The sequence below is a fragment of the Lutra lutra genome, chromosome 11 (genome assembly GCF_902655055.1).
Source record: "Lutra lutra chromosome 11, mLutLut1.2, whole genome shotgun sequence".
NCBI classification, from domain to species: Eukaryota; Metazoa; Chordata; class Mammalia; order Carnivora; family Mustelidae; genus Lutra; species Lutra lutra.
In genome coordinates, this window is record NC_062288.1 from 65,870,901 (window position 1) to 65,896,231 (window position 25,331).

At 37.5% G+C, this 25,331-nt stretch overlaps 1 protein-coding gene across 3 annotated transcripts in view; it reads right to left on the bottom strand.

The window, feature by feature from the left end:
* DPY19L1 (dpy-19 like C-mannosyltransferase 1) overlaps positions 1–25,331 on the bottom strand; it is a 98,561-nt gene that overhangs the window by 67,862 nt on the left and 5,368 nt on the right. For all 3 annotated transcript variants that reach the window (XM_047694643.1, XM_047694642.1, XM_047694641.1), the window contains exons 2-6: positions 12,204–12,228; positions 11,486–11,573; positions 7,730–7,867; positions 5,665–5,785; positions 4,853–4,946 (exon numbers count right to left, since the gene is read on the bottom strand). In XM_047694643.1, coding sequence (XP_047550599.1) covers positions 4,853–4,946; positions 5,665–5,785; positions 7,730–7,867; positions 11,486–11,573; positions 12,204–12,228 — 466 coding nt within the window. The remainder of the gene's footprint in view (positions 1–4,852; positions 4,947–5,664; positions 5,786–7,729; positions 7,868–11,485; positions 11,574–12,203; positions 12,229–25,331) is intronic.

Here is a 25,331-nt window from a genome sequence, read left to right on the forward strand (position 1 = left end):
AATGCCAAGGTGACAGATGTATGCCAACAACAGAAAGCAGTCAGACCATAATCAAGTACGGACTCGTGCCCAGATCCTCATGTTTTATTTAACCTGAGAATAATGCCCCAGTGAGCCTGGACAGATTGTTGTCTATATTTTGTCTTGGCTTCTACATGCCTCACTGCTGGCATCAGCTAAAGACACTCATTTCACCTACAGAAATTGTTCTGCTTTGGTATGCTCTTGAGAGCCAGGGTACATAGTGGTGAATTTGGAAACAGGGGACAACTCTTCCCATCACAACATTTCTGCTGGATAATCAGGACCAGGCCCACACTGCATTTCTTCCAGATCCCCCTGCCCTACATGCCAGGACTAGCTCATGACCTTGCCTACTAATGTCCTAGGTAGTTGGACTCCTGATTAAAAACCTATATATGATTTCTGAGGCCCAACCATACACAATGACAAAGGTTTACCTGACAGGCCTCACTGAGACAGCTACCCACTTCACACACACATGGTTCATGGTCAGTACAATGCAGTCTCTGAGGACTCAGGATGCCCTGGCCAGTCATGCCCTCCACATCTTTGCATTCCTAACCCCAGCACCGTCATTTCTAGGTCTCTTTATCTGAGACTTTGGGTGGAAGTCCACTTATGGAAGGGTAAAAGGGGGTAACCCTGAAGACACTTTTCCCCAGTCTGACTCAGTACCCAGTACTTTTCCATTCCTATCCATTTTCCCCTCGCCCTCCCCCCTCCTACCTCAGTGTCCATAAAATGCTGGAGCCTTTTGTTCAGGGCTTCCTCAGAAACTGTAGCTGACACATGTCAGGGCATCTTATAAAATAAATAACTATAATCATGGATTAACAACATGGCTTTTAGAAAATAATAAAAACAATTTGTTTTGCTTTTAAAAATACTAAAATACTGAGAATTCCAGAAAATGAGGTACAGCATGAATAAGTTGTATTTGCAAAAACATCTGACTTCATCTCCTCAAGTCAGAGCTTGGCAGCCCAGCCCCACTTCACCATTTGGCTGTGTTTTCTATTTTCTCTTCCACTTTCATTTTCTGTGAAATGGACTGGCTTATCTGACTTCAGAAAACTTATATCTGTACTATCTTAAAAGAAATATGCTTCTGGAGTAAAAATGTCATACTCAATCTGCCTGTAAATTTATATAATGCAATTTATAAAAAGATTCTAACCACAATTATAGATATCCTCCTCTTTATTCTTAACCCACATGTTAAGAAGTCTGCAGCTTCATCCCACTTTAAAAGTTAGAAGGGTGACAAAACTAACCACCAAGGAAGAAAACAATAAGAACTACCTAGCGGGGCGCCTGGGTGGCTCAGTTGGTTAAGCAACTGCCTTCGGCTCAGGTCATGATCCCGGAGTCCTGGGATCGAGTCCCACATCGGGCTCCCAGCTCCGTGGGGAGTCTGCTTCTCCCTCTGACTTCCCCTCTCATGCTCTCTCTCGGTCTCTCAAATAAATAAATTAAAAAAAAAAAAAAAAAAAAGAACTACCTAGCAATTTGAGACCTCTAAAAATACTCATATCAAGAACATTTTAAAAAATGATGAAAAAGACTGATTAAAGAAGTGACAGAAGACTTTATTCAACAGAGTATAAAGCAGGATCACCACTGGAATCTAATTTACACACCCACCCTCCTCAAGGCACAGGGCAATAGCCAAGGCTCCCGAGAATACAAGGGGCTCTATAATGTGGGAGAACTGGATGCTCATTTGGGGCTGGAAGGAAACGAGTTTAGGATGTATTTGGATAGAGCTAAAGTGATTAACCAGGGTTAAAACAAAACACTAGCAAACGGAGCAAAGGGAGAACTAGAGAAAAGAGAAACCTGTGCCACCACTGCAGTGTCTACAGCCCAGCACCGGCCTATGGCAGAGCACCCCGGAGGGCCTAAGAGTCAAGGACACCCGAAGGGGGCCAGCAAGGGACCAGAGCAGTCAAGTGGGTGAAGCTGAAACAGGTTACAGCCTCCTGAGCCAGAAAGAGAAACCAAAAAACAGCTCTCTGGAAAGGCTCAAATGCCTTTTGTTGTTGTTGTTGTTGTTGTTTTGTTTTGTTCTGATAGAGAGCAAGGGTTAAACAAGCAGGAGGGGAGGGGCGCGGGGGAGAAGGAGAGTGAGAATCTTAGGCAGCTCCACACCCAGCCAGCACAAAGTCAGACTCTGGATTCCATCTCACAACCCTGAGATCATAACCTGACCCCAAATCTAGAGTCAAACGCTTGACTGAGCCATCCAGGTGCCCCAAGACTCAAATGCTTTTAAGCAAAGTCACCCCTCTTGCTACCCTAAGCAGTGGTCTACAGATCTTTTCTCTACACTCAAACTACAAGAAATGAGACTTTACACTACAACTCAGCAGATGCACATGTAGACATGTATATACAATCAACAAACAGAAGTTGCACTAAATAACACCCATCTTACAAAGTGTTGTGTACTCTCTTATTGATGTTTATAATCTCTTCCTTTTCTTGTTAAAAAAAAAAAAAAAAAAGGTCCTGGGCCAAACCCACTAAACTGATTCTAAAATCACCCTGCAGTTTGGCAGACAGCATGCTCAAGTAGTCAATGGCTAACCTCGGTGAGAGGTGAAATCAATGGTCTCATGAGATCATAGTTCAGCTTGAATCCTGCCCCTCTATTGGTTAGATTTCTGATTCCTCTCACTGGCTCTGGAATAGTCTCAGACCAGCCAAGGTCATTCGTCAACCAGCCCAACCCATTTTTTCAGTCTTCATTTTCTACAATGGCCCTCAATAATCTGCATCCTAGCAAAACTGATCCGCTCTCTACATCCCAGGTTGCCCACCTTTGCTTCTCCCTAGGAGTCTTTTCTCCCCAACCTATCCAAAACGCTCTGATGCTCCAAGACACAATTAAAGGAACCCTCCACACAGAACAAATGTCTCCTGCCTCCAACATTATAAGCACTTTCTCCTTGCTGTCTGTGTCCCACTGACACACACCCGGCACGGCTCCAGCTCCCATCTCACCCCACCACATAGTTTCAAAACCCAAGCATGCCATCTCCAAAAGAAGCCACCTGGTCTGTACTTTATGTTGACTAGACAAATGCACATGTATCTCCTATGCAGGGAGAAAACTGCTGTCAGGGGACTGTTGGGGCTGAAGACCGAGAAATCCGAGGTCAGGGCCCAAACCACCTAGAACCTCTCAGTCAGAACCAGGGCATCAGGCTCTCCACAGCAGACGGTGTCCCTTTGGCCTTTGAAATGATGGCTATAACAAGCACTATAAGAAAACGATACTGAATGTTTAGTAAACGTTTAGAAATTCTTCTTTAAACTTTCTTTTTTTAAAAAATAGCATAATATAGATCAGCGATTTAGCAACATTGCCATGTTCCATATTTTAACTTCTCTTACTCAAAATCAAATCTCCCATAGTAAACGTTTAGAAATTCTTCTTTAAACTTTTTTTTTTAAAAAATAGCATAATATAGATCAGCGATTTAGCAACATTGCCATGTTCCATATTTTAACTTCTCTTACTCAAAATCAAATCTCCCAAATGTAGAAAAGCTATCCATTAGTACTCAGCAGAATGATAGACCCCCCCCCAACCACCCAGCCAAAGTAGAGACCTTTGGCTCATCATGATACCAGGCACACTGGCCTTGCAGTCTTTCAAGTCAGCTTCCTCTTCTGATTACCGTATACTTTTGGTTATCTTTGTGTCTTGTTTCAAAAACAAAATTTACCACCTCAACTTTTAATCATGCATTTTCATTTCCGTCTCCCCCAGTTACATAATTAAAAGAACTTTCTTATAGCTAAATCAGAAATACTAGCATCAAAGTATCTTAAATCTAAATGCAAATATATTCTAAATTGATCTTCTAATAACTTCCTCATTTGACAAATATTTAACAAGTAACCGTTACCTGCTCAAACGCTGACCTAGGAATGCAGTAGATCTTTGAGGTACTAAACTGAAAATGCCATACTTCCAAAGCAAGTATAATGGAATAATAGTAGATTCAAACTCATTAACCCAAATTGAAAATCATATACCTATGCTCATACTTCTGTACTAACAAGAAATCAGTAAGCAATTAAAAAAAAAATTCTAAAGATACTCTCAAGTTAAATATTTAAACAAGTGTACAATGTAACAAATTGTCAAAAGAAGAAGAAACATAAAAACCTTAAAAAATTTGTCAATCTTTTTTTTTTTTTTTTAAGATTTTATTTATTTATTTGAGAGAGAGACAGTGAGAGAGAGCATGAGCTAGGAGAAGGTCAGAGAGAGAAGCAGACTCCCCGTGGAGCTGGGAGCCCGATGTGGGACTCGATCCCGGGACTCCAGGATCACGACCCGAGCCGAAGGCAGCCGTCCAACCAACCGAGCCACCCAGGCGTTCCGAAAAATTTGTCAATCTTTTTAGTTTAGGGAATATTGATGGACTATGATGTTATTAATCAGGTCAGATATTAAATATCTGTACAGAATATACTTCCATCTTAATGTCAGCAAAATAGTCATTAATACCATTTGATGACTGGTCCTTATATTTTATGCAAACAATATACTGTTTATGCTCAAAAGCCTGTGAATATTTAAAATTTATCCAATATTTCCACCATTCTCTTTATTTAAGCATCTAAAATTATTTTAAGTTTAGCTGACTATGCCAATGGTGAAATCATTCAAATAGGAAAGAATTTTATAACTATAAGTAGATGTATTAGATATAACAGTTATAAAACTGAACTGCAGGTTAATCTTTATCTCACTATTTTTTGTACATAGTATTATAACACATACCAAAATATTCTCAATGAATGGTCTTACCTTAAATATGTGCCATATATGAAGAATAATGCCATCATTAGTCCATTTAAAATAAAAATTACAGCAACATAAAAGCAAGCAGGATCTCCCAATCCTTTAAAAAAAAAAAAAAACATATGTTCTAACTATAAATTACTTTGTATGTCTGGCAATTTATATTAAAATGTGCTTATTTTGAAAATGGCACAGATATATTAAATGGTTGCCTTGGTTCCCATACGAACACGTGACACTAAGGCGGAACAAAGATGAGAACAAGGCAGGAGCTGCGGTGGTTTTTAAACAGGGCTACAAACTCATGGACACGCCTCCTGTAAAGGGAGGGAGGGTGTCTCTGCTCCTGCTTTTAATGACGGCTGAGTTGGTGACTGCCTTAACAGAAGACGTCAGAAGTCATACATGGGATTTCTAAGGCTGGAAGTGGCCAAGCAATGTCCGACCTGGAGCCCATGAAGAGCCTGACTACCCTGAGGTACATGCTATACAACAGCCCAAGGTGTGCAGAAAGGGCATTATGTAGGTGTCCCATTTGAGAGTCCCAACTGAGCCCAGCCTCGCAGGGACCCCAGCCGGGAGCTAGAATGTCAGTGAAGCAGTCTCCAATTAATTTCAGTCTTCCCAAGCCACCTGAATCTAGCAGAAGCCTCTGACATGGTGGAAACAAACCAACCCTGCTATACCCTGCCCAAATTCCTCACTTGCAGAATCCATAAGCACAATAAAATAGTTTTTTATATCACTAAGTTTGCAGTAAGTTTAACGTGCTCCAACAAAGAACTGGAAAGAAATTGGAAAGAAGGAAAGAAACTTGCCTTCACAGCTTTCAATAGGACTGAGTCCTTCTCCTCTGGTCACTGTCCAACATATCTTGGTTTGAAGACCAATCAAGTCCATTATTTTGGTATAAATTCGATACCAGCTGGCTAAGATTACCTATTTTTAAAGAAATAAAGACATTTTTTAGATTTTTTTAGAGAAAAGATATTATCATCAAGTTTCATTACTAAAATATTTTTTAGATATTTTGATAGTTATCAAATTTTCCTTCCCTCTACCATCTACTTAGCTCCCTTTAAACCTAGTAAAATAAGCCTCACAATCCCCTACACAGATTCTTCATTGGTCAGTGTTCAACTCTCCACCGATGGGTAAGAATAAAATATAACATGAAACACACAAGATTTGTATTTTTGAAAGATATAAAATTCTAGTAAGGTACATAAAAGAAGAGTTGAACAAATAAATACTCTGTCTTCTTGAGTAGATCTAATTTCTCCAGATGTGAATAGATAACAGCATTTCTATACAGAAAGAATACATACAGATCACACACAAAGTTGAAAGGCAAACAAAAAGCTGGCGGGAAAATGTTTTCCCATATAGCACAGTATTAATATCTGGCATGGAATAAATGAGGTCTTCCTTTCTACTTTAATAGAAATATAGACAAAGGGCATAAGCAAGCAATTACTTTTGAAATTTCAAATGTATTTTTAATGTACAGCATTGAATGAAATACATATATACACAAATATATAGCAATGAACAAAGTATATCCTGTGATTTTAATTTTTTTGTCTACCAAATTGGCAGGGATTCAGGGAAATAAGCATTTTCAAAAACACTGCCAATGGTAACTTTGATTAGTATAACCTATCTAGAAAGCATTCTGGCAACACATACCAAAATCATTAAAGTATATATTCTGTTGAACTAAATACAGTTCCACATCAACAAATTTATAGTTTAAAAAACACAAGGCTATGTACAGAGATTTAGCTTCAAGGATGCTTATGGCAGCTCTAGAATATTTTAGAAGTTGAAAACAATGAACATTTTCACAAAAGATGGACTAAATAAACAATAGAAGACTGTATATATAGCCACTAAAACTGATCCTGAGGAAGAAAAGATGACACAAGACTGTTAAAAATATTCTAAAAGACAAAAAATCACTTATAAAAAAAAAGATGTGTGATCCCATTTCTGTAGCAGTAAATGTGTACATGGTCATAGAAAGTACTCAGTAAACAGTACGTTAGTGAACCAATACTGCACCTTGGTGGTTATTTATTTGTCTCTATTTCCTCTATCTCCATCTCCTCATTAATCAATCAGCTTACTCACTGATCCAGACGGAAACGGGACTTCTCTCATTCAATGGGAAATGCCTGAGAGCCCCAATAGATAAGTTGAGGTACTGAGCCTGGGCTTGAGATCCCCAGAGACCAAGGCAGCCAGAGCCCTGGCACAAGGACGTGCTGTCCAGCAACATCAGTAAGCTAAGAAGGGGGAGTCACGGGGACAGTGTGTTAACAGATGACCCTCATATCAAGTCAGGGAGGATCTGGCTGAAGAAGTCACCTCTCAGCTTGGCCCTGGAAAATGCTTAGGGATGTGTCAAATTAGGGCAGGGATGGTAAAGGAGAGGCCAAAAAAGTTACTGATATCACTGCCTTCCTCCCTCACCTCCTGGGTGAATCCCCTTTCCCCCACTCCACCCAAAAAAGAGCATTCAATTAAGTAAAGAATCCCAGAGAGGGAACAAACATTATTTGGCAAATGACATGTAATGGTGCTTCCTTGCTATAATCTCTACAAACACACCAAATCTAGATAGTTTTCAAATTTTCTAGACCATGCAATCGTAATGGTTTCCATGAAATCAGTTAAAGCCCACCACAATTAATAATAGTCTTTTCTCCATATTCCTTTCCAAGAAAACATACACATCTTTCTTAAAAAATGAGGTGAAATATAATATATTGAAATACATCTCACATTTAGAATCAGTATTTAATGCAATAACACTTTTAAAAAGTAAAAACAAAACAAAACAAAACAAAACAAAAACACACAATTGAAAAAGTGACTTACCTCAGGGTAAAGATTGAACCTTTTCAATGTGTTAATAACAAGGGGGTATTCAGTCAGCTTATCATTCATAATCATCCATACTCCATTCAAAAATGAAGGTGCTTCCACGATAGTCTTAAAGTAGGAATAATACAGTCCCTGAAACAAGCATATGTTATAGTTATAATTAAAATGCATAATTTCTATGCCTCTTACCAGCTTAAAAAAATTAAATACACTGTTTTTGAAAAACAAAGCAATCAAGCAAATAATAGCTACAATTATTCCCATGGTGTTTGATCACTAATAGAATCTTGGGTTATAAAAAAGAACTACATATTTTAGTATAACCTTGTCTTAATTAAAATAATTGAACTCAAAATATCTTCAAAAAGAGTTTCAACATTTAAAAGTAATATACAGGGGCACCTGGGTGGCTCAGTGCATTAAGCCTCTACCTTTGGCTCAGGTCATGATCTCAGAGTCCTGGGATCAAGCCCTGCATCGGGATCTCTGCTTAGCAGAGAGCCTGCTTCCCCCTTCCCCTCTGCCTTCTTCTCTGCCTACTTATGATCTGTCTCTCTCTCTCTCTCTCTCTCTCTCTGTGTCAAATAAATAAATAAATAAAATCTTTTTTTAAAAAAGTAATATACATAATTCAGACAACATATGTAACAAGAAAACTCCATATCCCTACTAATTTAAGTGTTAGAAAAGGCTATCTTATGAACAGGGCAAGTGAGTGGTTTACTATGGAACTTAAGTTACTGGGATCCAAGAAATCTCCCCTAGCCAAAAATGTTTCCCCTACTACCCATATGAATCCCCAAAATGTTGTTATCAGTCATCCTTCCTCCAGATTTACATGTAAAAATTCAAATATATTAGGAAGGCTACATGTTAATATATTACATGTAAGTTACATTCAGATGCCAACTAATTTTACAGACTATTTTCCTTCCTTCCAGCTCAGAATAAGGTAAAAATCCCGGAGGACTGGGGCTGTGTGAATCGGGGAGGAGTGTAGTAGAGGTACTCTCATTTTGAGGGAATTCAGACAGATATTAAGATTGGAATAATGCATGGATCAAAAAAATAAACAAGTACTAGTACTTGCTCCCCTTGTGAGGGGGTAAGCGGCAGAACAGAGTTCGACAGATGAACACAAGAAACAAACTTCACCTTCTGTACAGTGTTGCCTAGAGCTGCACTAGTAGCCAGCACCCATCAGCTGTCAAACTCCAAACTGAATTTAAGGCTCATCAATATGAAAGCAATTTGCATACCCAATATTTATTGAAAAGGAAAAAAATGGTTCTTGATATTAAGGTGTTTAGCTTTCCTATCAGTATTTTTTAAAATATTTCCAACTGTATTAGGTTGAATAATATCTCCCTGAATTTCATATCCACTGGGAACCTGGGAATATGAACCTATGTGGAGTAAGTTTCTGGCAGATGTAGTCAAATTAAAATGAGGTCATCTAATATAAATGGTATCCTTACAGTAAGAGGGAAATGTAAACACAGAAACAATGGGAAAAGTGCCCCATGAAGACAGAGGCACAGCTTGGAGTGATAGCATTTCCGATGCCACCCAGGGCACACCAAGGATTGCCAGGAAGCACAAGAAGCTAGGAAGAGGCAAGGAAGGATTGTCCCTAGAGCCTTCAGTGAGAACACAGCCCCGCCAACACTTTGATTTCAGACTTCTAGCCTCCAGAACTCTGAAAGAATAAATCTCTGCTCTTTAAGCCACCTGGTTTGTGGTATATTTGTTACGGCAGCTGTAGAACACCACAACAACCTATCTTGTTTCGTAGGTTTGTTTTGGAATCATGTAAACATCTTATTTAATTGTAAAATGAAAAATTTTAAGTCCCTAAATATAAAAATAAAAATAAAATAGAGAAATTAACTATCAAATTAAAAGAAGATTTCAAGTAACTTTAAGATATAGTAATTCTACTGTACATCCCTAATGGCACATATCCCAACGTCAAAAAGGAATGCAAGAAAGTTTTAAAATGTTTTCAATCATCTTAGTTTTAATAATCTTTGGTACTTTTATTTCACAAAAAATAAGTAATATGAAACCAAGATTCTTGGGCTAATAGTAGATACAAATTTAAAACAAAGTAAGTAAAAACCACTTAATCCTAAACTTGAATTGACCCTAGAACAACACAGGTTTGAACTACACAGCTTCACGTACACCTCGACTTTTTTCAATAAATAGAGTACAGTACTATAAATTTATTTTCTCTTCCTTATGATTTTCTTAATATTTTCTTTTCTCTGCCTTACTTTGTTGAAAGAATATAGTATAGAATACAGATAACATAAAAAATATGTGTTAACTTACTATTTATGGTATCAGCTTTTAGTCAATAATACGCTATTAATGGTTAAATCTGGGAAGAGTCAAAATTTATACATGGATACTGGACTGCACGGGGGTCAGCACCTCTAACCCCTTATTGTTCTAAGGGTCAAATGTAGTAGCAATAAAGATCTCTAGCACCAAATTTGTGGTCTCTGAATACCATCTGCCACTGAAAGAAATTGGGGCTCCTTGGAAAACGGGAGGATTCCAGGTCTATAGAGAAAATGTCTTAATAGTACTAGAAAGTAAGAAAGCTATAGAATACTAGTGAGGTCATATCAAAAGGACACAGAGTCAATTGCAAAGGCTCTCGTCAGCTAAAGATGGGTAAGTTCACAAAACATGCTAAAATCCATTAGATAATAATGATAGAATCTGAAAGAAGGTACTCAATTGGTTACCAGAAGAAAATGCTAGGAAACCAACTCATTTTTCCAAAAAGTGGTAAATAAAAAGAAAAAAATCAAGTATTCTCCTCTCATACCTGTACGAATTATACATCATAGAAACCAAATAAATATTATGGGAAAATTCTTCTTTATAGAAGAATTGCAGTTAACAAATGGAGGGGAAAAATAATAGAATAGATAATTACCATTTGGTAATCTTAATGAATTACCTGATCTAGGCTGATAGCTAGGCTATAACAGAAGGACCAACATGACAATACCTAAAGCCACTGATCAATCTTGACATCACAGAAAGTGAGACAATCAGATGTGGTGTGCCTTCTTTGTATGGTACAATAAATGCACATTACTTATGAAATATTCCTTCCAAAAAAAAAAAAAAATTGAGCCTTCAGCTATCAAGTCTTTTATCTATCAATTTTCAGGGAACTTTGGACAGTGAACATAATAAATAACAAAAATTACTACGGGTAATTCTATAAGACAAATAACCTGGATTCTTCCATAACTAAATAGTAAAACAATAAAAACAGGAAGTGGAATTTATAAATTAAAAGACTTAAGAAAAACATCAACTAGATGAAATGTACAGACATGGTTTGAATCCTGATTCCAGACTATAAACACACCAACTATAAAAAGAAAAAAAAATGCCAATCGGTCATTTAAACAGTGGCTGACACTTAACGGTATTAAGAGATCACTGTTCATTGTTTTCAAGTGTGCCAATAGTACTGTAGGTAATAAAAAATTCTTTTCTTTTGAGATACATACAAAAGTATTTACTGATGAAATGGTATGATGTCTAAGGTCTCCTATGTGTGGAGGTGTATACGAAGGAAAATGGCTGTGTCACCGGTTGTTGAAGCTACAGAATGGGCAAGGGGAGGTGTCCACTCTTTCTTTTTTGGAACATCTTTGAATTTCCATGAGAAAATGCTTAAAAGTTTTTAGATTCCAAAAATATCACATAAAAACTAACCATTTCAGTGCGAAAAGCCATCTCCCTTTCCAATGTTGAGAGGTGAGAAAAGTGACGATCATTTTCAAAGAGGTGTGTTATATGGCTCCTGTAAAAACAAAAGGGTGACAAACCAAGTGTTGACGCTTATACTCAGTATTATTTTTAAAAGAAACTCTAAGAGCAAAAATAAAGGTATCTAGAAACTTGCACATAATTTTGTAATAAAATTCAAATATAGTGTATCTGTATCTATTTTTCCACTCTGTCGTAACATTCCACTAAAATTTCTAATAGAAAACACATTCAAATGAGATCTTAAAATTAGAATGAACCAGAATAACAATAATTTAAGTCAAGTACAATAAAATTATAAATTGAACTATAAATGTCATTGGGTTACCATCTCAGAAATGTCTGATTAATGAAATTCATATTTCACTCTATCCAGAAGATTAAAAAAATTAATCTTCCTCTCAACATGAACATTATATTAACGTTAAGTGAAATAGAGTCTCAAATATAACCTCTTTAATAATGGATCTCTTTTTTTATTAAAAAATTACATTATTCTGACCTTGATTTGTCAATTAAACTACTACTTCAGACTATTTTGTTGCATGTAATAATATATATTCACTCTTATCATCCTGAAATTATTTCTTTATACATACAAGAAATTGCTTTGGTGAGTTGTAACCATCTGCATAAAATACACCAGAGGAAAAAACAATCTTACCAGTGCAACACTGCTGCAAAGGCAGCTGAAAGAAAAAAAAGAAATTTAAATTAGTATGCTAGCATAAAGAAATGTTTTCACTTTATGGAAAAGCATTATAAAGATAAGCATTTGGGATGATGTTGGACTCTTAGCAACTGGGGAAAGAGAGTGACTCTTTGAAAGAAACCCCTATGAAAGAAACCCCAGGGCTAGGCTTAAAATCCAACAGCCTGGACTATAAAAGAATTAGGCATATATCTACAAATTTCATTCATTCAGTCATTCAACAAAATGGGGGCCCACTATTTGACAAAAACTACACAAGAAATCCTCAGATGGAAACTTCCACAAATAGCACTGCCACAGGGACAGAACCAGTGGTGAAAGGTAACTCTAGAATAAAGAAATATGGTGACCTCAGGGCACAGGACTGGGGATGAATAAAACGAGAGCTTACCACTTTTTGTATATTGTTGCAATATCTGGATTTTTATGATAAGCTTTCCTGTTTTTTTAAACAAACGTAGAATGAAATCAAAACAAGAGATGGAGGGGTTGTTGATGCAAAACAAGCAAACATTTTAGAATCTCTAGAAGTAGGAGCTTTACTAGAGGCCAAGTTAGCACAGCTGCCCAGGAAACACACTCTTCACAGGGAAGAAAGTGCTTTGTGGAATAAACAGTTTTTACTGTTATATACTTTTTTACATCTTGTAAAAGCTCAAAAGATTATAGATTAGCATACAGGCAGGCAGCACAAGTTTTAATGTCAAGGAATGCAGGGAGTAGGAGCACTGATCAATATCTTAAAGACAAGATGGTTTTCCTTTAGGCTACTCATTTACGAAGCAGGTGTATAATGTATGCGTGGCAGGCCATAAATCAGGCTTTTGGTTTAAACCAAGTTTATGTATAGTCATGCTGACTTAGAAAGAAATCTAAAATGACTTCCCTTATATCTCAGGCCTTTAGAGTTTTTTTCTCTTATCAGGGTAAAAGGAAGAAAGAAAAGGTAAGGAAGAGAAAACAAGGTAATAATAAAATCAGTCTCATAGGAAAATCAATAGTTGCTTTCTGTCCAAGTAAAAAGAATGTACTTAGAAGAATCCAGAAAATACCAATTTTCTTATGCCACAAGATTCATCTTACTGCAGGCTTCTGATTAAATAACTAATAAGGAATTGAACTATGAAAATGCTCTTAGAAATGAAAACCAGTCTGGAACTTATTGTCTTTATTCTTAAAGAAATATTCATATATATTTTTTAAGATTTTATTTTTTTATTTGACAGACAGAGATCACAAGTAGGCAGAGAGAGAAGTGGGAAGCAGGTTCCCTGCTGAGCAGAGAGCCCACTGCAGGGCTTGATCCCAGGACCCTGGGATCATGACCTGAGCCAAAGGCAGAGGCATTAACCCACTGAGCCACCAGGCAGACCAAGAAGTATTTATATTTTAAAAAATTAAAAAATACACTCTACCTAGGAGATCTTAATGGTTATACAAGACAAAACTTACTCTTTCTAGATCACTACAACTGCAAATATTTAACCATGTTTGTCATTTGACATTTGCTTATATATGGTACTTTGAGCTTTCAAAATTTTGATTTTTTTTGTTGTTGTTGTTGACAAATTCACCATCCATTTCCTTTTTGGTTTCTACCTTTAAAGACGTAACCCTGCAATAATGAAGTTTAGGCTTGATTTTCTCAATAATCTATTGTGTTCTGAATAAATCATTCTCCTCTCATAAAATGTAAATGCCATCTTTATCATATATAACACCTGACACAAATATTTTGGTAATGCTTTTGAGATTATAATTGGGATTTCATTTATAAATTAATTTGGAAAGAATCTACACATTGACAGTAGGAATCCATATGTTTATAACCATAAACATGGTATATACCTTCAATTATTCAACTCCTTTTTCCATTGCCTTGACAAAAATCTTATCAGTAGAATTAATATAGCTATTACAGTTTATTCATATTTCTTAAGTCTTTCTTGTAAGTTTAATTAACATTTTTCTACTAAGATCCATGAAATCTTTTTTTATACTTTATTAGATGTTGTTCATGTATTTATTTTTGAAGTGTACTTATTTTGCAATGTACTTGTTTTACTCATTTACTAAACTATCATTAATTCTTAGAGTTTTTTGGTTTATCATCCTCAATCCTCTATTTGGAACGATATTATTTAAAAATGATAATTTTGCTCCTACTTTATAATTTTGCTGTTGGTTTCTTATCATTTGACAACAGTAATACATTTCTAGAATAATACTAAGTAATTCTGGTAAAAGAATGCATCAGGTCTTCTACTAAATTCAAGGGCAATGCATTTCACATATGCTTTTAAATTAGACTTAACCCTTCACAATTCCAGAGTGATAAATAGGATTTCTCAAGGCTATCACCTCTGTAGTTCCTCAGAATACCACAATTCTGCAGAAGAACAAAGGTACCAAGTGGCTTTTGGTGCCTTCCTTTAATTCAATAGCTCAAGTACTAAACAATTCTTAGAGTTCTGGGCTTTTGAATGAAGCTCTTTCACAGCCTCCAGGGTCAATTCATAACCTGCCCAGTAGTTTTAATTTCTTTGTTCATTTCAATTTAGTAGTAATAATAATAAAGCAGCTAACATTTGCACTCTTATTACATGCCAGATACTTTTTAAGTACTTTACCAGAACTAACTTGAGTAACTTGTGTAAGCAAAGTGAGCAGACAGAGAAAGCGAAGTTGAGGACAAGAACTCTTACAAGAAAGCCTTACACTGCATGGGCCCTTGAGAAGAATGGGGTGGGGGGGGCTGTGGAAAGACAAAAGCCAGGCCTCCCCTTACCTTAAAGTGTCTTATTCCCCTCCTTCTCCCCCCCCAAGATAAAAGGGAGGGAAAGTTGCAATTCATCTATTGATATAAACAGTATGTTTTACAGAAACTACTAAGTTTTATATATAAATGTAGAGGGGCGCCCGAGTGGCTCAGTTAAGCGTCTGCCTTCAGCTCAGGTCATGATCCCAAGGTGTTGGGACTGAGTGCCACATCTGGCTCCCTGTTCAGCAGGGATCCTGCTTCTCCCTTTGCTCACTGTTCCCCCCTGCTCATGCTCTCTCTCTCTAAAAAAAAAAAAAAAAAGAAAGAAAGAAAGAAAGAAAAAGTAGAGTTATGGGGCGCCTGAGTGGCTCAGTCTGTTAAGCATCCTACTCTAGATTTCGAGTCAGGTCATGATCTCAGAGTCATGAGATCAAGCCCTGTAGAGGGCTCCATGCTGAGCATGGAGCCTGCTGAAGATTCTCTCTCTCTCCCTTTGCCCTTCTCCTCCTCTCTCCCTGCCCCTTCAAAGAGAAAAAGATATTAGCTACGCTTTAATTAATTCAAAATTGAAGTAAGTACATGCGTGTATATCTATATGTCATTTGAAAACGAAAGCCCCAGTGAAGCAGATACAGCCTTGTGAGCATATAATTTAAGCATAAAGACATAAAATGACAAAAAATTCCTAACGGCACCCCTAGAGCTTTTCTTGCTTCCTTGCCTACAGAAAAGATTATAAACGATTTTCTCTAAATTTAGTCCAGTGATTACCAACCCCGTCTAGTCTTTTGTGAGTGTAATAAAATTGATAATCCCTTTTTCCATTTTAATACATATGCTATTTTTTGTCATTCTAAGGGACTGTGGTAAATATAGCATTTTTTTGTTTTGTTTTAATCAGAACATTACAAAAACAAAAACAAAAATAAAAAACCAACATGGAAATTTCAAAAATCTAAGCCTATCCCATAAGAAAAAAAGCATTCAAGGAAAGAAGGTTTGCTCTGTAATCTAATTCAAAAGACTGCAATCCTATGGCTGAGAATTCTGAAAGGTTCTTAACGTTTTGCTGGAAGCACCGAAATTACCAACACTCTGAAACTAAACCAGACACTCCTTCCACTTTTTGATTAAAGAAATTTTATACCAGATTATATGTCACAATGTATCGATTTTCAGTTTCATGGGATGAATAGCCTCTCCACTGAAAATTGTTTTCTTCCTGTTATTAGAATCTCGTTTAAACAAACTAGAATGTAACTTCCTGAGAACAGAAACAATGTTTATCAGAAAGTTATACTATGGTATTTAGCACAAAGCTGAGCACAGAGCTCAATTCAAATGTTTGCTGAATTATGGACACAACCTGATAAAATTAAGGAGGAAAATGAAATAATCTAAATCATGTCTTTTCCTCTGGATGGCCCCACACCAGCAAGTACAGTGCATTGGGAGATTAGGGAGGGGATGCCTCCTGCCCCTACCCCAATGCCTGGCCCACAGTGGTCAGCAGCAGGAGGGAAGGCAGGAGGAACAGAAAAGAAGTGGGAGAGGGGGCTTTTCCATAGGTTCCACTCAATCTTCAGGGGCTCCTAAACCCTATTCCCTCTCCACCCAGCACCCAAACCCTGCCTGCACTCACTTCCTCTCCCAGCATCCTCCCTTTCCTCAAGCTGCCCCTCCTAAGAAGATGACTCTGAAGTCTTGGGCTTCTTTGTGGATAACCCTCACACTGCCATCAGGATTGCTGGAAAGTAGAGCCACCTATGATTTACATTTTTAAGATACCCAACTCAGTTTCATGCACTCTAGGGCTAGAGACCCACTGCCCTTTCTTTCTTTCTCCTCCTCAAGGGAGGAAAGCAAGAACCACAAAACCATATAACCACAAAACCAAAGGGCCTCTCCCTTTGCCCTTCTGTGGTAACCCCAGGGGAGACTCGCCTGCAACTGCAACCAGCAACAGGCATTCCTGATAAGGACCACCCTATCCCATCCAGGTTACGTTTTGCCCTTGTGTGTGTACTTCCTAACCAGTATTTGACTTGAAATTCAGAGCAACTTCACCAACTCTCTCATTTGATTCTCACACGGCCTTGGGGGTATTTATTCCTATTTTACAAATGGAAAACTGGGCCTTCAAGAGGTCATTTCCCCCAAGAGAAGGCGCAAAGCTGATAAATGGCAAGAACCACCTGGAGGCAGAGGGTTCTAATTCAAAACCTCTATTTTTTTCCACTGGGGAAGAATTGCCTCTTCTCCCACATGGGCATTTGATGACCTCATCTTGTAACAATATTTATATGGAAAAATATATTCTAAGTCCAAAATGACTTGTGAAATTTAATATATTTTATTCCTAAATTGAGGTTAATACATACTTAAAGCATTCTAAAGAGTATTAGCCTTTCTAACTCTCAAGTGACAAATGACAAAAAGAGGTTAAGGATCCTCCCCTTAAATCTATTGGACAAGGTTTCCAAGTCAACCTTGACAAGTTCTATACTCAACCTCTTCCACTGAGAAGGGAGGGAAATTTCTTGTTTCTTATTTCTCAAGGATCTATTCAGAGTCTAAGAGTTTCTTTCCAAATGGAAAAGACACCAGTAAACAGTCTCCTTGTTCCCCATCAACAATCCATCCTACAGAATGAAGTCAATTTCTAAATGTACAGGTTTAAGCATCTCATCCCCCTCTTTGAAAAGTTCCATGGCTTCCCATAGCTCAGACCATGGAGCCCACATTCTAGTCAACTTCCAGTTAATCTGCACCACACACCCTTCCTGCCCTCTGCACTGGACAACCATTCCCTAAAATACCACGTGTTTTATGAGGCTACGCCTTTGCTTCTGCCGGTAAACTCCTATTTCATCCTTCAAAGTCACAGGAATTCAAACTTGGCATTCTGTGAAGTTTATCCTGCCACCCTAGCTAAAATACCTTTATTATAGTACCTAAATAGCTAGTCATGCACACAACAGCTTCCTCTGCTAGAATGCAAAGGCCTTGATGCTGAGCTTGTGTTTAATTCATCTTAATATCGACACCCTTAGCATTATGCCTGGCACCTCACTGGGTTGAAATGTTAAATGACGATCACTGTGTAAGAGAAACTACAGAACGTACTCAACTAAACAAAAACGTACCTTCCTAAAGATAGTATCTAAGCATTCCAAACTGCTCAAAGGGTTCCCATTACATGAAGGTATATATATTACAATAAAATTAATATTCGAAGAAATCATATTTTCAGTCTATAGTACCTAGAATGAAACAGAGGCCAGTTTCTGTATAGTGAAGCAACAAGTGAAAAGACATCCTGTAGGACCCAGTTCAAAAAGGGGAAAGAGTCATGTATACACAAGCTCAGATCCCGTCTTCTTTCTAGCACCTAGAATTTTTGAGAGTTATAAGTGCTCTAAAGTCAACAAGCATCTAAATGCCAACTAGATGCATAACGCATTTTCCTAGAAACCAACAACATTAAAGAAATATTAGCCAACATTAAAAATAAAACCTTTGAGAGATAAGATTTAGGGATATAAAATAATGAGAGAACACATTAGGCACTGAAGCAAAGGGCACAAAGTCTACGAACTGTAAAAAAATCTGAAAAGGCAGATTAGTAGTGACCTTCTCAAGGCAGGATCTATTAAAGTGGGATGGGAGGGAGGGACAAGGCTCAAGATATGATTACTATCTAGGTGAGGATTTATGGTGGGTAGCCAGAAAAGAAGACAGCTACAGGAAAGCCGCATGTAGCCTGGACTCCAACATGGAAAACCAAAACCAAAACCAAACCAAAACAAACAAACAAAGAACTCCCATCACTAATACACAGTACAGAATATAAATGATAAAGGCAATAACAAGACAACATTTACTGAGGGCCTACTCACTACACACACAAACACACACACACATATAGTGTGCCCGGCTCTCAGAGCTCCATGAATACCAGGAACGCAGTTTACAAAGCTTCTCAACCTGGAAGCTGGGCCTGGAGTGCTAAGGATGAGAGAACTAGAGTCCCTGGGGGCCAAGAACCTCCAAGCTTTGAAGACACCACTTCCCTACTCCATACCACATAAATATTCTTATTTTCCATGTGTGCCATGATATAAAAAAGGTTGGAAAGCACTGAGCCACTCAATAAAAGACGAAAGCAAGTTTCAGAGATTACATCACCATGCAATAATACGGAGTCATAGTGGTCTAAACCCTGAGATTGCATTAGAATCATCAGTGGCACTAAATAAAACTAGAGATACTTGAGTATTAACCCAGAGCCCCTATATCTAAAACTCCAGGGACTTTTTTTAAAAAGATTTGATTTATTTATTTGAGAGCGAGCGAGAGAGCATAAGCAGGCAGAGGGGCAGAGGGAAAGGGAGAAACAGACTCACGGCTGAGCTGGGAGCCCCATGTGGGGCTCAATCCCAGGACCCTGAGATCATGACCTGAGCTGAAGGCAGAGATTAACCAACTGAGCCACGCAGGTGCCCCAGGAATTTTTGTTTTTTTTTAATTCACAAGTGATTCTGGTGTATAGTCAAGGTTAATTATCACTGGTCCAAAAATGACAGGAACAAAATGTAGGTGGTAGTTCACAAAATTTAATGTGAGATTGGCTCTTTGTATTCCAAGTGTCCTCCAGCAGTAATTGTATCACCTGAGAGCTTGTTAGAAATGCAGACTCTCGGGTCCCATCCCAGAAACCTGACTCCAAATGTACATTTTAACAAGGCCCCTTAGATGATACAGAAACTCTTTTAAGGACAATGTGTCAACATTGACAGCACAGTGAAATCACCTGGGAGCTTTGAACATTTGCTAGGTTTGGCACAGGGGGTGATTCTAATGTTCTCAACTAGGGTTGAGAGTGTTTATCTAGGAGAGGCATATTAAGATTGCATTTGTGGGCCCCCACTCTCAAAGACCCTGATTCAAAAGCTTTCAATTGGGGCTTGGAAATCTACACTTTTAGCAATTTTTATTAGGAAAAGGCAAATATTAGTTCAAAAGACACTCCAAAGGAGAAATTGTCAAAATCCTAGAGCAGAAAACAATGATTAAGAAAGGGAAAAAATTAAAACTAAAAATCAAATCCTTCTTTACTTCCCCTGGCAAGAAAGTCACTCTTAAAAAGAAATAGGTCCCTAGATTTTTTTTTTAAGACTTATAAGTTATTTAGCCTCTCTGAGCCTCATTTTTACCAAATGTGAATAAGCGTTTTTTCCTCAGTTATCTCTCTCCCTTGCACTTAAAGACCTTGTATAGCTACAATTACTACTAATACATCGGACTTCACACTCTCCAAGATGCCTGCCTGGTTATTTTCTGTTTTCATTTTGATCTTCCTGCTCCCTAAACTAAAAGTCTTTGCAGGTTTGGCCCTTTTAATTTGTTTTCTCTTTTGAATGGAGAAAAAAAGAAATGCACTCAATTTGTTACTAGAGATATTGAGTCCCAAGGACCATGACTGCTTTAAAATTCAGTCATGTACGAAGACACTACTACCAAGTTCTAGAATTCAGGGGTCTATGTGATTATGGCAGCAAGGCTGACTTTTTTAGTTCATTTGAATCTCCTCCATATATTTGGCATTAACCAAAACAGTACCTTATACATGGAAAAATCTAGGAAGCTCTCAATTACAATGACAATGTCTAATATCTGTTTTTCAGTTGCAGTTTACAGAACACTTTCACATATTAAGTAAAACGATCCGGGAGTCCTCATGAGTCTAATATGACTCTTATTTTCCTAGGAGGTACAAGGTCACGTGAGTGGGACACACTATTACCTGAGGAAAGCCTGGATTCTGTGACTCTGACCACTGATGTCCTTTGAATTAGAAGCTTGGGCATGAAAATGTTAATAAGCACATTTAACCAAAAGAATGCATTCACATATGGAAGGAAATTCTTCAGAAATAATTTAAAAATCAAGGACAAAGTTTAATTTTAAAATGAATACATGAAAACAGAGTATAGAAAATGTATATCACCACCCTCAAAAAGAATATAATTAGGCTTCTAAACAGAGAAATATACAAAGTAAATTTTCACATTTTTAAACATTTATGCATATACATATATTAAAGTAGGGAATACTTAATACAATAATTACCCAGCATATGGGTTTTTACAGCAATAAATTCTAACTTCCTTTAAAATCTTATCCTCACATAATGTGAACACAAATATTTCGAAATCAAACAGTAACCTACATTACTAATCTTCACAAAGTAGCTTTCTCTTTATTGAAAGAAAGGCATTTCAGTGTTTTAAGTACAAGTAGCTAGATAAATATAGACCCAAAATAATATGCTAGGCCATTAAATGCTTCTGAGCAATGATAGCAAAACTGCAAAACTTTAGTAAACCTAATGGAAAAAGCGTAGAAGCTGCAGCTCTTCTTTAGAGGGGGAAAAAAGGACCCACACATACACAATATAAACCCAGGCCTATCACATTAGGCAAGAGATTTTAACAAGTTCATTAATCAAGAAATCATTCCAGGGTGCCTGGGTTGATCAGTGGGTTAAGCCTCTGCCTTCGGCTCAGGTCATGATCTCAGGGTCCTGGGATCGAACCCCGCATTGGGCTTTCTACTCGGCAGAAGCCTGCTTCCCCCTCTCTCTCTCTGCCTGCCTCTCTGCCTACTGGTGATCTCTCTCTTTGTTAAATAAATAAATAAAATCTTTAAAAACAAAAAAAATCAAGAAATCATTCAAATCTTCAGGTTATAGAGTCCCCCACAAGTTGCAAACTGCCCTTGGATATCCCAAATACCCTATTCCTTAATGGTTAAGAAAACCATGATACCACTGATTACTATTTTACTCTGTTTTATACTAATGCCAAACAACCAACCAATACAAAATAATTCAGAATCTAGTCGTTTTAAAAAAATAGTTAGGAAAAACAAAATGGAAACTAACAGGTTAACCATAAGGATATAACAGAGTGATTCCCCCAAATAAGCAGAACCCAGCAAAGTAGTGTTCTTGCCAAGAGAGTTATCAGGTCTTAGAATATAGGAGGTCATCTTCCCATTAGTGTATCTTTAAAAAAAAAGATTGATTATTCATTTGAGAGGAGGGGGTTTGGGGCCACCAGGGCAGAGGAAGGCAGACAAGGCACTGAGGGCGGAGCTGGAGGCAGGGCTTCATCTTGGGACCCTGAGATTTCCAGCTGAAACCAAGAGCGAGACACTCAAATGACAGCACCCTAGGCACCCTGCATTAATGTATCTTTGATAGTTTGACAGTTGCCTAAAACTATAGATCTGAAACCTACAATTTGACAGATATGCTCAACAAGCCAAGAGACCTTAACTTAGATCTCAGACTTCCCCCTGCGAACTCACTAATGATGTCAGGCCACTCACCTGGCCTACTTTACTTTCTTCACATGTAAAATTCCAGTAACTAACATTTCAGTTCTAGATTTTTTATGATATTTCCATGGAGATCAAAGATGACAAAAGAATGAGGAATAAGGTCTTATTAAAAAAAAAAAAAACAACTTTTAAATGTAGTAGAAAACAGTGGCACTGTGCTAGTTACATAAGTTCTTTATAATTATTATTAAAATGTGGAGAAAAGATTCTGAGATTTGACAACTGAAGCAGTGAAAAGCTGCATTACAAAAAGCAGTGATTACTCTTAGGAAGTAATAGACAAATCCAGTGCAGATCAGTAGCATTTTAGGCAAATTTGAGTTGAGTTGTATAAAAATATGACTAAAGCCTCACTCTTCTCATTTATAACAAACTTCCCAAGTTAAAAATTTGTCAAGGTGGCAAGTTTTCAAAAGTAATTGGCCAAGTAATTTATAAACTGTGTTTAAAATACAGTTGGTACTACTATAAACTAGAAGAAAAACTCACCCCATCCTTGGTCAGTACAATGAATCACAATAGAACTTCTGTGAGTGATCTTGGTGACTAGGTTATTATGTTAACATTTGCTGCTAGAAGTTAAAATTACAAGATGCTGCCCAAGCATTGATCATGTGCAGTGACAAACTTGAAAAACACACCCACCAATTGGTTACTCTGGAAAGGAATCAAACATGAAAGAATATTCCGGACAAACGTGAAGATGTGTGAGCTGCTCATTTATGTATTCAGGGGGGAATGTATTCAGGGGTAAATGTATTCGGGGGGAAGAATAACAATGCTGAAAAAATTTTAAAAATAGTATTGAAGCAGGAAAAAAAAAGTTAACAATAGTTGTAGATTTATGTACTCTAAAAATCAATTCTTCCACTTTTAAATTTATTCCTATTCAATGATTCTTGAATTATGAAAGATCATTCATGGAGAACTGATCTTTCCTATGAAATGAGACTGCCTTTTATGGAATTAAACAGCAGCATAAAGGTCTTGACCTAGAAATAGATGTAATTTTTACCAACTTTGATGATTAATACCCTTTAGAATGGTAACCAAAGAAAACTAGCGAACTCATCCCTGGAAGAGTAATGTTCCAACGATTTGGGTAAAGTATAATCTGATGGCAAAAGATAAACTAGCAAAGCAGGAATTTAGGACTAAAGATGTAAATTATAAAGCCTAAAGCTACCCCACTTAGAAACAGGCACACAGACTTACAGTCTCTGCGATGATGTAAATCTCATTAAGATAAACTTTAAGAAACATTAATACAGCCTAACAGGCTAAGTGTATAGAACTTATAAAAACAGCTATAGTTCAAATTTTAGCAACATCTAAATATGCATGTGTATAATAAAGTTTTACCTGCTTTTAGTATTGATGCCATATTATAGGCCAAAAATCAATCACAAATTGGTAATATATCCTTATATTTACACAATCTAAACTCATCACATTCGTTATTTGAGCACACATGAATATAACATATTCAAAACCCTTCTAATTGTTTAGTTTAATAATAAAGCTGTTTAAATTATTATAAATAGTTCTTTAGAGTTAACCAGAAATCTATCTCAGAAAGAAAAACACTGGTTTTAAACGTTGAAGAAACTCTTTAAATCCCAAATTCCCATTTCATTCACTGGCTTTCCAGGGAAATATACTGGCCCAACATCTATGTATTACTACACCCTTAGCACTAATGCTCAGTTGTAGCTAAGTGTTTGTTTGAAAGCCATCCCACTAAGATGGCCAGTGGTCCCTGTGTCTTCACAGTTCCTCAGTTTTTCTTGTCCCTTATGCCACTCCAATATGCCCACTTCTTATTCCCATATCTCTATGCATGATCCCTTTTTTCTTTATTTCCCCTAGGAAGGAACAAGAAAGCTAACATTTATTGAACACTAAAGTTGGCGGTTTCTCTGAACTGAGTCCTGGGGCTTCATTTCTTCTTTTGCTATACCCGCCCTAGAGAAGGTGAAATACAGCATAGCAGTTAAGAGCATGAACTCTGAAGCCACATTGCCTGGGTTCAAATCCTGACCCTTCCACATTCTAGGGATGATCTTGGCCAAGTTATTTAACATTTGTGTGCCTCAGATCTCCTATCTGATAAAACGGGTATGACAATCACAAAGTCATGGTCAGGACTGAGTTAGCAGTGAAATGAGTTTAAGATAAATGAGTTAATCTAAAGCACTTAGAGCTATGCCTGGCACAGAGTAAACCTGGGATCAGTAAAAGATGCTAATATCAACTCCCATTAATTTAATACCACCCAGTTGCTGGTGATGCCCTATTGTGTTTCCATTCTGACATCTTCTCTTATGCCCCACGGCCCACTTGACAGTTTTACTTGGACACCTCACAAAATGTCTCAAAGGTACCATAACAAGGATAGAATTCTCAATCTTTCCTCTCAAACCTATGCCCTCACCCATGCCCCTCATCTTCACGATCTCACTGAATGTCACCTTGTTTTCCCAGTTACAGCAACCAAAACCTAGAAATGATTCATAACTCTTCCCTTTCCTTCAATACAAGTCCAATTCATCAGCAATTCCTACCATTTCTCTCTCCAGAACAGACCTCAAATCTCCTCTCCTTCATCACAGCCAACCATTCTCTTACAGATCCCCACCAGAGCCTCCCCTGCCTGGTTTCTCTCTGCTTTGCCCTTGTACTCCACAACCCATTTTCCCAAGAGTGGATTTCTCAAAATAAAAATTAAATCATGCTACTCTCCTATCAACACTCCTCAGTGGCTTCCCATCATACAAGGAATAAAACCCAAGCTCCTTAAGGAGACCCAGTCCGTGCCCCTGCCGTGTAGGACAGGCTAAGCTGTGGCCTACCACAGCAAATGCTGTGTGCCACATCCATACTGCCCTTTCTCTTCCTCTGGACAGTGTGTT